This window comes from Temnothorax nylanderi, unplaced genomic scaffold, assembly GCF_030848795.1.
Source record: "Temnothorax nylanderi isolate EJ_2023f unplaced genomic scaffold, tnyl_v1.0 TNYL_tig0291_pilon, whole genome shotgun sequence".
Lineage (NCBI taxonomy): Eukaryota > Metazoa > Arthropoda > Insecta > Hymenoptera > Formicidae > Temnothorax > Temnothorax nylanderi.
Window position 1 is genome coordinate 105,181 of NW_027249353.1, and position 18,978 is coordinate 124,158.

At 38.8% G+C, this 18,978-nt stretch overlaps 1 protein-coding gene across 1 annotated transcript in view; it reads right to left on the reverse strand.

The window, feature by feature from the left end:
- Positions 1 to 1,401, reverse strand: part of LOC139780664 (tyrosine-protein kinase Dnt) — a 70,380-nt gene extending 68,979 nt beyond the window's left edge. The window contains exon 1 of the mRNA XM_071719385.1: positions 831 to 1,401. Coding sequence (XP_071575486.1) covers positions 831 to 957 — 127 coding nt within the window. The 5' untranslated portion in view covers positions 958 to 1,401. The remainder of the gene's footprint in view (positions 1 to 830) is intronic.
- Between the last annotated feature and the right edge of the window lie 17,577 nt (positions 1,402 to 18,978).

Genomic DNA, 18,978 nt, shown 5'->3' on the forward strand with positions numbered 1-18,978 from the left:
ATGGGACCTGTTAACAAGTCGCGGGAGAGGAAATTTTCATGTTTACCCGCCACGCGGAAATGTACGTGAGAGTTTAGATTGAATGGAAAAAGTAAGGGCAGGGCGGGACGAGGATTTTAACACTTTTGCAATTAACGCGTTGAGTTAGGATGACACGGTGTCACGAGAAAAAGATTGCTCGCAAGAAGATAATAGATTGTTCTATTAATAAATCAGGTATAATTAAAGTTGCTCTGCAATCAATGTCGGATGAGTATGTCTTTGTGTTAGCAAACTTGCTTGTAATAAATTTTAAATAGATAATTTCTATTTGTAATGCACAAACTTAAGTAGCAAAGATTATTTTTATCCAAGTTATTTTTTATTAGTTAATTGAATCGCACTAAAACTTTGCTTCAATGGATCCTACATCAAATAGGACTATATTCAAACAAAATGCATCAAATTTTTTATTACATTCAACATTTCAAATCATATTCCAATCTTGATATTAAAAAAATTATACAGACTGCTAAACCTATGTTCATTCGAACAAAAAATTTGCATATTTGAAAAATTTCACGTTGTATCACAAACACAATAGGCACCAGTATGAATCAAATATAAACGTAAATAAATTATGCAATTTGTATGCAAGTACTTTTCTTTTTTTCATATTTGCTCTTTCAGACATATTTTTTTAAATATTACTTTTACAAATTTGATTAATTTTATACAGATTTATAGAGTAAAATAAAATCTAATTTCTACATATTTAATTCGTCCTGGTGACTATTTATTTAGTTCCCTCTACTTCCTTCTCACATTTGTTGACATCGAGTCCTACATACCTAAAAGCTTCATGACCTGGGAATGGCTGATGAATATATTAAAATAGCCATCGCTGCAGCCGATCAGAAACAGGAGGACGAAAATGTTGCGCCGCAGGAGATCGCAAGGACCACCACACCACCGCATTGTCTTACATGCTCCGTACGTACCACGCACCTGCCTAATCAAGTTAGTTAGTTTCAACTTCAACACCTATCGTTCGCTTCGACACCGACTGCTCGCACGTGGTTCCATCCACGGACGTGGCCTGCCATTTCTCGCGCCACCCCTCGAGATATATTTAAGAGTCTCTCGATTACCGCGCTCGCAAAAATTCAGCGCGCTTTGTAATCGTCATAAGAGATCATTGTGGAAAAAATTTCGTCCATCCACATGTATGATACATAGAGAAAAGCGAATTTCAACAATTGTCAGCGTCTTCAGTGTCTCGTTCGCGCGTGTGCTGTCATAAGTCGTTCATAATCGAGCGCGTTCTCGAACGGCGAGACGATCACATGGCACTGCGGTGCGCGATGACGAGATTAGGGTGGCGTCCTGGCGCAAGGGAGGAGACGACGTCGTCGTCGACGACGTCGGTGCTCGACTGAGTGCCGAGCGACTGTACGTCCATCGTTTTCGACGGCGAGTCTGGTCGCGCTTGCGCCTATGCGGCCAGTCACCTATATCGCGTACGGAACGCGTATTATGCACGTACGTGTGACGGATTGCTAGAAAAACAGTGCGTATGCATGCGTACGCATTGCGTGTCCCGGTGTAAGGTGTAAATTATGTCGCCAAAAATAGATAGCCGGATAAACATCGCGAAAATGACGCGGGCGGCAGGGCGCGGGCTGCGAAAATAGCGAGGGAATATGCATCGTCCGCGGATTGCACGGGGGAAAAAAACTATCCACTTGCGCGCTTTTTTTCCAACGGTTTATCCGGTTTTGCGCTACTGCCGGAATATTGCCTCTGATTGAAAAATCGCGCAAAGGTGCGCGCCCGCTACTCGACGCGATATCGAGAGGATGCTCGAACGATCATTGAACATATTCCGCGTGATCGTCGATAACGTTTGAGATCAAAAGCGATGCTGGCAGTAATCACTAGATACAGCTTTTGCAGTTATAGACGACGTTACACTGTAATTAGCAAATATTTGCGGTCACTGAGTACGTCCTCATGGTTGGAAATAGGCCAACCACAATGATATATCTCCATGGAAACGCTTTAACCAAGGACCGTGCACATTTATAATATGTTCACCTTTGTCATACCCTCGTCATTTGTGAATTTTCAGAGACATGGCAGAATGAATAATAAATCTTTTACACAAACACTGGTTATTTTAAATATGCATAATATTTTTGCAAGAATAGCAGAACAGATGCTTTATTTTGTAAACGCTCGCGCACGCAACACTCGTCTATTATAAATATTTTTAAAAACATTTTTTTTTTATTAAATAATTGAGAAATTATTTTGATGAGTGATTATTTAAATTTGTATTTAGTTATATTATAGATATTGAGTGAAAAACATCTGTTTTGTAGCGACGAACTTATATCGAGGTATAAAAATATGAAATAGAAGGGAGAACTTTTCAGTTTTAAACTGATATACGCGTTTGTGAAAACATAATTTATTCACGAGGATTGTATATAATGCAGAAAAATAAAAATCAGCAATCCATTTTATATTAACGCTTGGTGGTGCGTATAACGCAGAAAAATCGGGAATAAAGTTTCTTCATAGAACATATAAATATTTTCGCGACGTGTACCGCGACGTGAAATGAATCGGATTTACGGATATAATTTCGAAATAATACCGGAAACCTTTGTCGCTCGTAATTCTATCGAGCTCGTTATTGACGTGACGACAGAGTGCCGATTAACGGCCACGACTCGGCGAACAACGACGAAATTGACGTTCGGCGTCCAATAACATCAAAAACTTTTCAATCCACTTGGAGTCATGAAATTTCATCGTAATGGTACCCACCCTCCCCGCCCGTTCGTGTTCGCGACTTCGTATCCCCGGGTCCTGGCTTCGTTAGCACGCAATATCGTCACTGACGAGCTTTAGCCCGACACACGAAAGGGCGTAGGCAACGTAACGACGAAAGAAATAATTTCGAATGACCTCGCCTGTCGGTCCAGATCACCCGCGCCGATTCCTCGTGCCCCGTGATCCCGGGTGGGGAAAGGTCGGAGATATCGGCGCGCGATCGACGCCGCTCGCGCGCGCGTTGTCCGAAAGCGTTAGAATTTAATTAAATCGGTCCCCGGCTACCCCTGTCGTGTCGCAGAGTCCACTTCCTTTCCACCCTCTGCTCGGGCGAGAGTCCCTCGCCGGACAGTTCGCAGCCTCGGGATTCACAATTTGATCTTCGTAGAGTTTAACTTCCAGAGAGCGGACCATTCCTCTGGTCCCCCTTCCGTCCTACCCTCCGCGATGCTCGACAAAACGGCGCTTTAATTATACCGCGGGATTAATTAACTCTCCGTCGAACTCCGGCGGAACACACCCGCGGGACTCGCCGAGCCGATCGCAAATAATTAAAGACCGTTTTTCGTTCGTTTCCTTCGCTCTTTCCTTCGTGGAACCGCGCCTCCCTCGCGCTTACACGCAAACAGATGCTTCGCGGAGTTCGCGGAGTGATTGACGGAGTGATTAATATTTATTGACGACTCGTCGATGTGACGACATTGATGCTCGATGTACGAACGAAATGTCATTACGTTCGTGGAAAGAAGTTGCATAGCATGCAATAATACCGCAAACTGCGCAACATGATCAATAGAAGGTATTATAATTTATAAATTCTTGTTTTATATTAAAGAAATTGTATAAAAAGCACAAAGAGAAAAAGAGAGTCCCAAATCTCATATAGTTATATCTCTAACTGTATCCTATTTTTCTATTTTCACCAATTTCCTATTTTTCTATTTTTAGCAATAAATCAGTAAAAGTTTGATTGAAACTTTTAGAGATTTATAACTTAAGAATATATTTCATCTTGCTCCATCCATGACATTTTTCAATATAATATTTTCTCGTTTTATACGAATTGCATATTGTTCGATGTAATTTGACTTATCGTTGAAAAATGCATTCTACCTGATTGCAAAAGTAATTTCACCAGAGAGAAATGTGAATCGGACTACAACTTCTAAGGATGTAGTTCGAGCTTCCGTGCGCAGAATCACGCAAGCGTATAGCGTATGTATGTGCGTATATAAATTGGACGGCACACGAACTCAATCTGCACATATATAAGGAAAGTTACACGAATATACCTAAAGCTAAGAGTGGATCTAGCCGAATCCATTAAATATTTGAGCGAACGAAAGAGGCTAGGGAAGCAAGCTCGTGGAGGAAGTCTCCCCTCGGCTCTTAAGATCCATAGTAGCCCAACTCTCTCTCTGTATTAATATTTACATTTATATTTCTTCCTCGTCGTCCCTCTTATTTCAACTTAATGCCGCCGGGGATTTCCAGCGTTCCAGACTGAATTATTATGATTTTCACAATTCAACACATTTCGAGCAACTATATTCCGGATTGTACGCTTCCTGATAAGCGATATACATCTTCGCGTGTCATATCGATTCGTCCAGTATTTTGTATGATTTACACTGAGAATTAATTCTAGCTTGCAACGCTTCGCAAATAAATTTTGAAATGCATTCTTTATAAATTTCTCCACTGTTTTCATATCTACGCTTTCAATGAATCTTTCGCTTTAGAACGCATTAAAAAAAACACAGATTTATAGCTAATAAAATTAAATTTCTGTTTAAATTATACATATATAACTTTAAGAAGCCAATTTTGTCATAGCTATTTACATATAGATTTATCTATATTACGTTAATAATGTTATCGCTATATCAGTAACTTTCAGAGAGCCAAATAAACACTCCGCCAAATTCCTGATTAAATCAAGACAAACTAAATGTGTGTAACATCCGCAAATGTTTGATTGCTGTGATCGATCGACCACACATTGGCCGTCCTCTTACCTTTAACTGAAATGAATCAAAAGATCCTTCTAATGGAAGCGTTATTTTGTTATAAGTCCAAAAATAATTAATAATAAATTTATTTCATTAATAGAGAACAATTATCGCGAAATTGATATTATACTTTATATTAATTAGATTTTTTGTTACACTTTTTATTATTGTCATTTATTATCGTATTATTTTATTATCGTCAGAATATATGCAAGAAATCGTATCTTTTTATATAAACTGCTCGATTTTATCACCGAATATCATTGCAGTTAGATATACTTTGGTTGGCTTGATCATACATTTTTATAAATTAAGCTACACTTTTAATTTTAAAGTCTCAAACTTTTATTCAGTAAAAACAAACCATAAAGACCTTTCGCCATTCCCGCCGTTTGTAATCGGCAGTCTTTTCTTTGCACATGTGTTATTCTATTTTTGTCTGTGCATAATTCATTATTTTTCACATGACTTATTTTACAATACGATATAAATTTCATCAAAATACAATGTTACAAATACAACATTATTACAAAATATATAATCAAGCTGCTTATACATTTAATTTTATTAATAACAAATTACTCAAAAATGTCGAAAATGCGTATATAATAATACAGAATTCATGATTTTTGTACCAGACACAAAATTATTGACTGTGTGCAATAGGTATGTTCATAAATGACAATTAATTATGCGGCAGGCAATTATTAATTATTCGTTTACAATTATGGAGCTTATTAAGCGTTAAATGACAAGCAACCGCGACTAAAAAACTCGTTAATGAATTTATTAATTTATGTTCCTCAATCGCAGGAAATAATACTGCGATTACTGACGTGTGTTATAGGCCTTATGAAACGATCGCGTTATCATGACGTTTAATGAATGATAATTAGCTCGACGATTTAGTCAAATCAAAGCCCCTTTCATCATGGCCACCCTTTGGCCACGTGCACGATTTTTTAATATAAGGAACTTTTAATTTTTAATTTTTATCAGGAACTGTAGAACTATAGAACTGTAGAACTATGAAAAGTGCTATTAGAATTCTTGTTAGTATTTTTTTTTAAATTCGTAGAATGTCGTCTACCAATCAGCGTGCCATCTTCACAGACGCATGGCACGTTGATTGGTAAACGACACAAAAAAATAACGATTCTCATGGTGGAGAGCGACCTCAAAACACCCTGCTTTTGTCGAATCCCACAGGATCGATCCACGAAGTTAAGCAAAGGACCCGCCGCAGGAAGAAAAGAATCTTTCGGGGATTGCCTCCGATAATTTCGGCAAAGGATCGATGACAATTATCGTTTTTCAAATTATTGCATGGTAAAAATATTGTATATACAATTTTCCCGTATAATAAAAACAGTGGCATCTCTGTCACTGTTATTTGTACAACGAGATCAACATATATTCTCCCGTTATTGAGATATATCTCCCGTATCTCGTCCCGTATCAAAAAATACAATAGATAAAATTACTCGTGACTTCTGAGCCAGATATTTTATTCCTTACATTTCAATGAATAAGCTATTGTCGCAAATTTTATGCTTTATATTACGTGGACTCGTTAGCATAAAACGATTGTTTCGAATCTTTGTCTAAAACGATTAATTTCATTCAATTGAGAGTTCTATAATGGAATTGTTATAGTATCCTATAATTTGACGCAATTTGATTAATGCGTGTAATAAAATAAATGTACGTGTAGTAATAAATTTGGCAATATATTAATAATAAATTTTACACGCAAATTGTTTGTCTTTATTTCAATGAGGATTTGAATAGTTAATTAAGTACGCGATTTAAAAGGAGTTTTATATACATAGAAAATACATTTTCGTTTTGATGAATTGGCAATTTGAAATATTTTATACGTATTTGTTAACATTAAATATGTTAATATCATAAATACATATTTTGCTAAGCAGTTTGAAGAATCTTAAGATATAATTTAAAATATTTTGTATATTGCACAGTGATTTGAAATGCACTGCGCAAACGAATGATTGTTTCCATCAACATTTCAACAGAATAAACATCGAAATAGGTTATGAAGTGCTCACCTCGCGATTACTCCGCCGTCACCCGGTGTCCCGGTATCTCTTTGGCCTTCTCCTGCTCCCTTGTCTCTCCGTCGTCGCCTCTTCGTGGCACTGATGTATCTATTTGCGAAAACACGTTAGTTAATTAAGTGTAATCGCTAGCATACATACTCGCGCGGCACTTCGTACGAAACTCTCGATATTAGACTACTTGCACGCGACGCGCACGACGCGGCGGACGCGCACTTAATTATGTCGCGACAGCACAGCTGAGCAGAGGAGTAGAAGCGCGCGCGAGACCACGGCACGTTCGACACCCGCGACGGAACGCATCTAAGATGGCGGAAGATAGATTCGTACGCGGTCAGCTTGACGGCGGCGACGCCGCGACCTGTTGCTCCTGTAGCTTCGCGTTCACGCATTTTCCGCATTTTCGAGTAATAAATAGTACATGCCCGCCTTCCAACGCGACTGTTATCTCGCCCTATAACGCAAGCTGAATATGTAATTTGAAATTATATATAGATACCCGCGATACCTTGCGACGACGTCTAGAAAGAGAAAACCGTTTCGCTTTGTCGACTGTTCGCGCGACAGATTCTTCGGCCGAGCGAGTCTCGCGAAATGCGCGCGTTAACGTACCAACGCCGAATCTGTTACGCGTGTAATATCGCATTATTCCTTATTGCGATGAATATTGGATTAACATATGTTTTACTTACCACTTAAACGCGTCGCGACGCCCGGAGACCGGAGACGATCCAACCCGTGTCCACCGCGTTCCGTTAATGATGGCGAGTGGCCGAGTGGCGACGAAACGTTCAAAGATGGCGGACTTCGAGGACAACTTCAGTTCGGTATTCGCGCGGTACCGGACGCGGCAAATATAACCGCGGTTAATTAATCGAAAATGTGGAATTAAAATTTCATATTTCCTATGCGATACACACCGAACTCATAAATCTCACGAAAACGTGTAAAACTATATTATTAATAAATAATCAATATCCCATACCCCGCGGTTGTTTTGTTCGATTCTGCGATCCGTGTATTTATATTTCGTATTTTCGATTTAACGTTAACTTTTTGTACAAAAACTAAAGGATCACCCAAAGTTTACAATTATCGCTTTTGTCGCTTGTAATTGCTTTAAATTCTTTTAGAAACGTAGCAGGAATATTAGAACTTTTAGAAAACAATCGGAATTTTTTGAAAATCGCGCATATATTTAGTTTTACATCCGAATTTTTCTAATTAAATCGCAAATCGATCTTATGCCAATTAAATTACTTTACATTTATAATTATTATAAAATTACTAAAAATATTACTCTAAAAGACTTGCTATATAGTAATAACTTAATATTATTATAACTATGAAAGAGAGAGAGTCGAGACTTACTATAATATTATATAATATTATATAATAATTTTAACAATTTAACATAATCGGAATATTGCGAGCAATGCGCGGCGAATGAATAAATATGAATAAATATGAATGAATTGCTGCGTATAATAGTCATTTACATTTGACGTCAATCATGGCTGTGATAACGATAGTCCAGGAATCGATTCCCGGCGTCCATAGCATCAACGACGACCCTTGATCGTAGCTCGCGATATCCCGGACCTCCGCAAGGATTACCGATCCGCACAATCATTTTGGGCTTAACGAACCCCCACACACCCGAGCTCAATACACACTGCGCACACACATACATTTACACATTGCATACATGCATTTAAATTACGGTTTTGTGAGAGATAATGCATATATAAAAAGCTTTAATATCTTTTGCTTCCAAATCTTAAAGATTTAAGCAAAATACAAAATAGAATATTTAGCGTAAAATTAATATACAAACCGTTAAATATTTTGATTCTCTCTTGAATAAAATTAATTTTATTTTATATAATAAGTCAACGATCTTGCAAAGTATTTATCTGAAATAAATGTAATACTTATTAAAATTTAACTTGCTAGAGTTTTAGCTTTAGCTTTCAAACGAGCCCAAGATCATTTCCTTGCGATTTTTCTGGACGGCACACTGTCCCGTAAGTCCCGTTTCCGCGTGGGATATCGCGGATCATGGGCTGAATGGAGAATAGCGAATAGCTCGTTCCATCGTGCGATGTTCAGGCCTTCAGGCACGTCTAATTACTAAGTACTATCATAAATAAGCGCAAGTATCTTGATATTTATTACCGACGTGACGCGAATTCGATGTGACGCGATTCTGTACAGCCGTACAGCGATTCGGCAGTTACATACGACTGTCTGCCATTAGAGTGAGTGTGGCGTTAATATGCGGGATGTCGCGAAACGCCGAATGAATCGTCAGCTTTGCACGATTCTAAGTACTTTTCTTTTTGCAACGTGATAAGATGCGCGTCGCGATTAACGTTGGGAATGCTGTATTGAAAAATGGGAATGAAATCGGGAATGCTTCCGACTCCGACATACGACTGATTTTGTAGAACCGGCCTTAGAGCGATAATTGCATCTTAGCAATTAGATTCGAGTATACATCTCTCTCACAACATCGGGTTTTAAATTCTTCACCGATTTAATAGTTACAATTTGCCTATTACTTTTCAAATTGACTGCGCGGAGTAATAACTAATAATATTCGCGATTCGTGAATAATGTGAAGCGAAAATTCGTTAAACGTTCTGATTCGCGAGCGGAGAGGTTTCTCGACGAAATCAATAAGTATCTTTCACCGCGAATCGCCACGAATCAGTGTACAAAGTAATGGTAAAATACGAATCGCGAGTAGCGCATAATCTCAGCTCAACGTGAATTTAGTTTATACATCGAGATATGTAATTTGAATCCGGTTTAAGAAACAAAGAAATAATTCACTGTATAGCAATAATCATTTTTTGAAATATTTATTATTGTTGTCACATATTACCAGCATGCTATAATTGAGATATTCTTGTGTTTTACAGATGGACGTGCTGTGCAACTACTCCGCTGCAGCGCATCGTGTCGGTAAGTTTTTAATCATTTTTTATTTTAATTTAAAATAATGGGGCTAAAGGTATTGGCAATTATATCGATTCGCAATTTCACGGGAATACTTTAATAACAAAAATCTCAAAGCAAATTTCATCTTATTTTCATAATTAATCGACGATATCTCGCAAACTAATCGTCCGAGATAAGCAAAACCTTGTGCTCAATGGAAGCGTTAGACTTTTAGCTTTTAAACCAGTCCAAAATTATTTTGCGGCGGTTTTTCTACGCAAAAATATTACGATTATATCGAGGATTACAATTTAGTGGTGAAATTGCATGTCCAGCGCGCGCGTGCTCTCGATGTCAGCGCACTATCATATTTCAAAGCACCTCGCATGTTTTTGCACCTGTTTTTTAAATAACGAATCTGTCAAATTACAAGCAAAAAATATGCGCAGCATATTTTTGCTCTTTTATGTATTTATGGCGCACGCGCATCCGATTTTCAAAATAGTGTAACAGTGTAACTTCACGAAAAATTGACGTAGCGACATGCAACAAAAACGGGTCTTCTGCGTTTTGCAAATAATTGTATTGAATATTGTATATGTTCTTATCATGATTGCAGTACGTACAATGTTATAAGGAATAAAACGTTGAAATATAAAACATAACGAATAATTGCCAATGTAGGTATTGAAAATTTTACTTTAATAAATATCTAAAAAATATTACAGTTACAAAAGAGGCGTCAATCATATCTTTCTCTTTATAAAAAACTGTGTTATTATTTAAAAGATGCTAATAATTAGCTAGTAAATAACAGTCAGCAAAAATATATCAGGTTCATCAGAAGATCCGATAAGTCCCAGTCTACAATAGGTGTTTTAAGCCCTGAGCCCTAAGAAATTGACCAATCACAGTCAATTATTCTCCTCAAATTCAACTGTGATTGAACAATTTCTTAAGGCTTAGGGCTTAAAACACCTATTGTAGACCGGGACTAATGAAAAAACAGAGCACATCCCGTTCTTTGCATTCTGAATCTCGATATAGATTATCGTCTCATTTTTCACATTAAATCTGACGTCTGTTTGAAGAGCGAAACCTGCTTCATTTGATCGAGAAAATATTTATGTGATTTCAACGACGCTCTTCCCATTATACGCGACGGAATGCGCGTGTCCAATGTGTTTACGATGGAATAATATTTGGCCACTTAATTGCCCTCCTCCCGCCGCGCCGGCCGGCGATAATTCGAACGGCGTTTGACGTTCGATCGATTAATATTTAGCGAGCATTTTAACGAGAGAGAATTGAATTTCGCATACATAATTAAATTAATAACTCGCGGCCCCCCCAAAGTTTGCCGTCACGCCGCGACGACCGCGCTTATACATGTCCCCGATGTTACGCGACATCGCGCGGTTCCACGGGTTTTCCTATCGATTGTTCGAAATTACATTCCCGCTAGATTTGTTTCAGCGTATGTACGTTTATTTCGCTCGCATGTCGCGACGTTGTAATATCGAGATGTTTGCAAAGCTCGCGCGGCCGCGGGAGGTTTTAGCAGAACGTGATCGTCGTGTATGTTTATTTGCGGTAGAATATATGTACGTGGATTTATAAACAGTACCCGCAGCACTTTCCACTATTACCGAAAATTAATCTGTTACATTAAAATAATCCGGTTGTATTCTGCGTGAATTTGCAAAGCTGGACACGCACACTCACGTATACATTAAAAATATAAATTAATCAATATATTTATTAATATATATTTTGCTATATTATTTGAAATATTTACATATTTAATAATTTAATTTTGTCACGTACGCGAGCTTAAAATCCTTCCCTTACTGGCTTCGCCTCAAATTTAGAGATTTAATCTAGATATTCTCGAGCATATATAATAATTACGTTTACAGAAGTATAATTACATTTGTGATAAGCGAGAGATCGCATATATGCTGAGCTACACACTTAAAGGTTAAAAAGCAAATATATGCATTGGCGGACGGTAGTTAACTGCAGCAGTTTGCGGATGTCAATGTGTGTTCGCCGACAGATAATCCGCTTGTACTCGTTCACTTTTTTTTTTCTTCCTCCTCTTTCAAGCGACGGCGGAGGCGGAAGTGGCGGGAACAAGAATCGCGAGATTACTTTCGTTTCTTTTCACGTACCGGTGATTCCGCGTGATTCTCGGAGGTGCGAAGCTCCGGAAGAGAAGGAGGGGGAGGGGGTGAGAAAGATCGGTGATAAATACCTTAGAACTCTCGAACGCCAATGACAGAGAACGGTTCCGGTGCGAATCCGGAGGCGCGGGCCATCCGTGAAGCCTTTCACGTTAATGGCCGTCCGTAGATGAAGCGCGCCGTTTGTAATCATCGGGATTGGTTAATCAGAAGATTGGTTTAATTCATACCGGTATATATATTACGCGCGCGAGAGAGAAATTACCTCTTCGCGGGATTTACTTCTCCAGGTGGGTACACAGGTACCGCAATCTGCGTAATGTTGGAAGAAGGAGCGAGAAAGTATAGTCCTTATTTAAATTGACGGAAGATTTACAGAGAAGGCGAGTCAATTGTATAAGTTATTTGTTTAAAACTGGGAGATAACAGTTAGATGGAAGTTAATTTTTAACTTATTAACTTTTAATAGAGAGTTACAGCGAGTTACGAGGCAAACTAAATATTTTCCTAAAATTTGAAGTTTCCCTGTATAATAATAGGCGTTTCAATGAAGAAAGTAATTAACAGTATACACTTTGATATCTGTGCTAATATTCCTTGCATTTTTAACTTTAAGAGTTTTACCTTGATTTTTTTTAAGAAGCTTTAATTATATTTATGAATTCTGACAGTTCTAGCGAATAAATAAAATAATAACTTACAATTAGATATATTTATAACCATTCGTTTTACAATTTGCTGTTTATTTCCCGAACACGTCTGTGGAACGTCTGTAATCTTATAAGTAGCGCTTGCTTGAGAAAGATGGGAAAGAAAGGTAATTTACTACTTGACTTGTCTCGCTACCGGCTCCGTGCGAATTCGCCGCAAACGCGCGGCTGCGACGCGCGACGGATCGTAAAAACGAATGCCGCGCGATGCACGTCCAATGATTTATTCGTCTCGTCCGCCTATATCGTTCCGTTTATCCGGACCCACGCCGCGCGCCGTAGCGTCGTTTATTCGTAATCGGACGGTTCTCGTTCGGACGAGAGTAATGTGGCTGGTGGTGCGACGGATTTACTAGCGACGCGGAGAGCTATCTGCGACAGTGAACGAAAGAACAGATCGCGTAAGGGTGAGGAAGAGAGGAAGCAAGTCGCGTATATATACCGACGGTTTAAGAACACGCGAGAGGAAACACAGTCGAAGCTTCTTTTACTACTTCCTGTTTCTCTCGGCGAGCCCTAACTCCTGGCGCGCCAAGAAAAACCGACGCTCGGGATACCCGGGTGCCATGGCATCCAGACAAATTTCCAAGCGAGCCAAGAGCTCGTAAAAGATCGTCCCTCCCGTCCGTGCGACCCCTTTCTCCGTCGAGCCATCGGAGGGTAAACGCGGACCCGTCAGCCACGACGGATTCCCAACGGGAGTGGCGGTCTATGACGTGTGCTTCGGCCAATCCTACACTTCCTTCGGAAGAATGATCCTCGATCTCGCGTACGTATAGTGAATAGCTGTAAATTGCTGTTTGCGAGACCGAACCGACGGAATGCATAATTTTTGGTCGATCGCCATATCCGCGTGCGTTCCGCCTAGTTTCTGTTGCTTCATTCGTAGAGGAATCTGCGAGGGGACCTGATGGCGTACGATATTGGAAATGTTTCACGATAAAACATGCACATGAACTGATGACATCGGAAATATCGAATCTCTCGAATTCTATATACGAACTGTCGTTTGCTAATGTAAAAAAGAAGAAAACAAGGAAGGAAAGGGATACAGAAAATGTTGCAAAATTGAGATGAAGAAGATGTTGAATTTTGTGAGAGAAAAGTTTTCAAATATTTCCACTTGCATATTCGTAAATGATATTTTATATACTAAAATCTTCGATTTCTAATCTTCTCGCATGCATTCTCGAAACTCGCCTGTAGCAAAGTCTACATACATTTTTATTTCTTTCCTTTTTCTCTTTCCACTGGTCTTCCCTTTCTTTATTATCCTATTCCCGGTGCCAGCGAAGTTTAAATGGACTTCGCCCAATAGCCCAATAGCTACCCAGCTAGCCAGCTCCAAGCTAATAAACTATAAATTCTTTCCGTTCCTGGTCATGATATTTTGTTAACCCAAGGTCGATTCTGTCGCGGCTCTCCACGACAATAAGGGGGCGTTTCCCTGGTCGTCCGGAATGGAGATATAAATATTTCGAATGCGCGCGCTGTATGTACATAGGTACTGTTATTAAACTCACCCTGCCTATATGATCGCCGATATTTCCTGCGAATAACCCCAATGATTTATCTCTCTGCGTTAAATGTGTTCTTTATGTAAGTGAATGATAATGCTAGAGAGCTTAGTTGCGCGAGAGAGCTATTTTAATTGATAGTAAAGCGAAAAAGTAATTTTCCGTGCGCTCGTTATCGATATTACACGTCGGCGAAAGCTATCGCGTTTCTGTTGGTTAGCCGATTAAATTGCCTTGGCGATCATAACGCGGAAAATTGGCGGAATGCGACGGTGTCGATGGTGAGGTGCCGAATCGTTCCAAACAGATTTTAATGCCATTGTTTGCCCAGTATGAGCGGTGCCGGGGGGGAAATAAGCCGACGTCTTTAGCGGAAGTCACGTAGGCAGGCTTACGGTGCAAACAGCTTCCCAACGGTTGATTCTATTAAATTAATGCCGCGAAATCGCTCTGTTTTCCCTCGAAACAGCTGACTGGCGCACACGCCACTTTGATACAACAAAATGCAAAATATTAAACAGGCTTCAAAATATAGATAGCAAGTTTATCAGATCAAGTAGTCAGTATCAAGTTTAGAGGAAACATATCCGATTTAAAAAATATGTGTATATGTATAATTTTGTAATCTTACATATGAAATATTAGAAAAAACGAAATGTTACGTTTAATATTACAAGCTTGGTATATTATTTTCCTTAATTTCATTAATTATATGTGTACCTATATGCAATAAGACAATTTCTAGACTTTAATCTGTGTAGCCCGCTCTATCACACGAAAGAAGAACGTAAACTTTCCAAAGGAAGGTTCCTCGGAGAGCCAACGTATTCCGTGTGAAGCACGTCGGTCTTTAATAAATAATTCTTTCATCAAGGTATTTCACGCTACTTCGTTTCGTCCGATCTGGCCGCGAGGAACGGCGCTCTCTCTCTCTCTCTCTTTTTCTCTCTTTTTCTGCTACGAATCCAGGAAGATACGAAAAACGCCAACTCTCTTTCTTTCTCAATGTTACATAAGAACATCTAATTCCGGCCTCCGTTCTCATCCGCTTCAGCCTCGCTGCACCAATTACTTACGCCCATCGCCTCCGAATTTGCTCGCCTTTGCCGAAGGGCACTCGAGCGGTCCCGGCCGTCAAAGAAGGCACTCTCCGGTGTAATCTAAGAGGCGCAATTCTGCGCAATTATCGTGAACCCCCCGCGCGGGAACAAAGTACGAAATCGTATTTCGGCCTTCGGACCAATGTGGCGCACGTTGATAACGTCCTACATACCTACCCTATCCCGGAGCAGACACATGTACTTAAGCTTATACAGCGATTTCCACCGCGTCTCTTCGGATGCTGCAGTGTGAGCCCCCGCGTATATATACATATATACATGTATGTATGACTCCGCTTTCTCTGCGCGCGCTTCAACGTGGCACGACGACACGCGCAGCGAGTGTGAGTACGACATCGATCCTGACAGGACGTTTCGAATTTCAGAGGGTAGCTCTCGGTGATTAGATTGAAGGTTTCCATCGATCGCACGCTTTAACGCACATTTTGTAAACTTCCGAGAAAGGAAAAATGCTTTTGATATATGAGCTTTTAATATTGAACGAAATATTTCTGAGAATCTCGATTCTACGGGATTATGTTCCTTTGCGACAACAAATATTTTATACGCATTTATAGATACGTTTTAAATGTATATCTTTAAATCAAGATATTGTTACGCATCAAATAATTATTTTAGTACCTACAAAATTAAATTTTTTTTCTGCAAAGTAACATTTACCAAATTCTATATATTTTTAATAAATATTGCTTTTTTATTAAACAAATAGATATGTGAGCTAGAATAGATACAAAAATATCTTATTAAATGTAAATTACTATAATAATTTCTATTCCATTCGCATCCTTTTGTATGTAATGAAAGTAAATCTTTGTAATATATTATAATAATGCCGAATCGTGTCTAGCATATTGTCGAATCCATCTTCTCGAGGGGTCACCACCCTTTTATCTTTCACAAGCAGCCTTTCAGTCGCCCCTTCCTTAAGTACATATAATCGGGGAAACAGCCCTACGTGAACTATATGTTAGATTAATAGAGTTAATGAGTTTGTTTCGTTCATCATACCCATTAAGTGGAAAAAGAGGAAAAAAATGATGGAAAAAGGCATCAATGTTATCTATCTTTTAACTGATATAGAATACAAGAAAATATTATTTTGTAGAAAAGACTCTAGGATAAAACAATTATTTGATGAAGATAAGTGAAATTTAAGGCAATTGTCTTGATTTATAAACATGTATTCGAAACTTGCAAATATATACATATAATGAAATGAAACATTACAATTGTCAGAAACTTGAAACAGTATTTACAGTTCGACATAATCATATATTTTAATAATTTTCTAATCAAAAACTCTCAGTAGATCATAGATTCTAAATGATAAATGACTTTATTGAAAATTAAGGGGTACATACGTGTAGTTTTAATATTTGTATTATCTATATGGTTACAATATCTCCAAGAGATTTTGGAGTAGTAATTTTTAATGATGTGTCCTATAAAATACGAGCATTAGAGAATAATATGAACGGCTTTTAACTAAATTATCATTATTTAGCAATTGATATTCTATGTCTCAGCAGGCAGATTATTACGTTAAGGATTAACAAGTAGTAGAATCTTAACTAACTGCTGGGCCATGACCAATTGAATCTTCCTCGATGCTTTGGTCCACTTCCATCACTTTTTTCTCTTTGTTCTTCATCCCTCCCTTTTCCTTCTCTCTCTCTCTTCCTCTTTCTCGCAGCGACCGATAATGGACTTTTAATGCGTTCGATTTGCGAGTCGCCGTAGCAGGATCCCATCTCGTTCTTCTTGGAGCATAATTTCCATAAAATTTCCAGCTTCCCGCATCGTACCTCGACGCGGAGGAACGACGAGCAGGTGGATTTATCCGCCGCACGAGATAATATCGATGGTTAAATGTCAATAATTCGGATACGCGGCAGTGTACTTTATAAAGGAAAAAGAAAACAGGAAAGATTCTAGGTACACGAATTCCGGGCGCAATTACATGAGCAATGTTTGTGCCGAAAATTATATCTTTTATCTGTGTTTGCGTACTAAATTGCCACACATAGAATGGAGGTAAAATGAAAAAATGCAGTTTTTATATTCGCAAGATGTGCGGAATTTTATTTTTTAGAAAAAAAAACCTTTATATTGTGCCACTGACAGTCTAAAATTTTATTTAACTCTTTTTCCTTGGTCTTTTGTCTGTATTAATGCTGTGTGCAGAGTGGCCCAAATATGATCATCCATCTTTTTAACACGAATTAAATTTTATTGCATTTTAGTTCTCTATTTAATACATATCTTATACCAATATGATATCAAAAGATAATCTTTAATTGGCATTCAATGCCAAATCTACGCTGAGAATTGGCACTGCATTTTTTGTTTTCATCTGCGCAATGCGCGTATTATTAATTACGTAAATAATACATTTCTTTATGTGTTCGAGGAAATTGTTCGGTGACAAATTTGTCGCGTTTCTGTTCAGCGGTGAATCTATTCAATGTTTTGATCCAGCAATGCCCGAAGCTGCGAGTTATCACACGGATTGCGCACTACGTTCATTCGCGTATTCTATCGAGTTATGTACGCCTCAGTAAATATCGATCGAGTCGGCAGCGCCAATAGTACCAATGGTATCTCTTTGTCCCATTGAACCGTGCGGTAACTTCGGTGTGTTCCCGTAGAAATCGGACAGGAATCCGCCGCCGATAGTTGCCGGTGCTGCGCTGGACACATTGAAAAATGCAAAAACTCGCCAAACCTGCGCGTATCGACGCTCATCTGGATGAACCGGGGGAATTTTTCGCGAGTCTTCTTATCGCATCCGATAAGAGAACCAACTTGGTTCTCTTTGAAGGACTTAACTTCCGTCTCGTGAAGCAAACATATCGAAAAGTTTCACAAAAATTGCTCTTTCAACAGTTTCAGATCGTGACTTATTCTTTAGAATTATATTATACGAACTTTCAAATCTTTGAAAACTTCAAATCCTTGTGTCATAAATCCAATATCGTACACGTTTATACATATATACGTATATAATTACAAATAAAGTTTGTTAATAAAATTTTTAATACTATATAATTATTAATTTGTATTATTATTTAACGCGCAGATTTTATTCCAACTTTTGTTCATCTGTATTAATTAACAATATCTAACAATAACAAATTAATTATCTTGTCATCGAAGATTATGACCAGAGCCGTTCGATCCGTTCTCATTCTCTCTTTCTTTCTCTCCCGTATCCGCGAGTGATAAAATTAGCATGAACTCACGTACGCTTACGTACCTGCAGTTAAAGATTAATGGACCATGAATGTGTACGAGAAATGGAGCGTGAATGGGACGTTTGGAACGCGCCGTTTCTGGCGCGTTTTCGAGGAACACCGCGCGTCTGGACCGGCGTAGCGGCGGCGCCGTAGAAAACGTATTGTATAATGAAAACGATAACGATTATGCACTACGGCACGGAACGAGTGGCGGAACCTACCGAGTGTTCCGTTAAGGCGCGACGTTTCTCATTATCGTGCGCTTTAATGCGTCGCTCTCCTCGTCCACTCGCGCAAAGCCAATAAATAATCAAGCAAACGCTCGGTACTTAACGAACGTAAAAACGAGTGG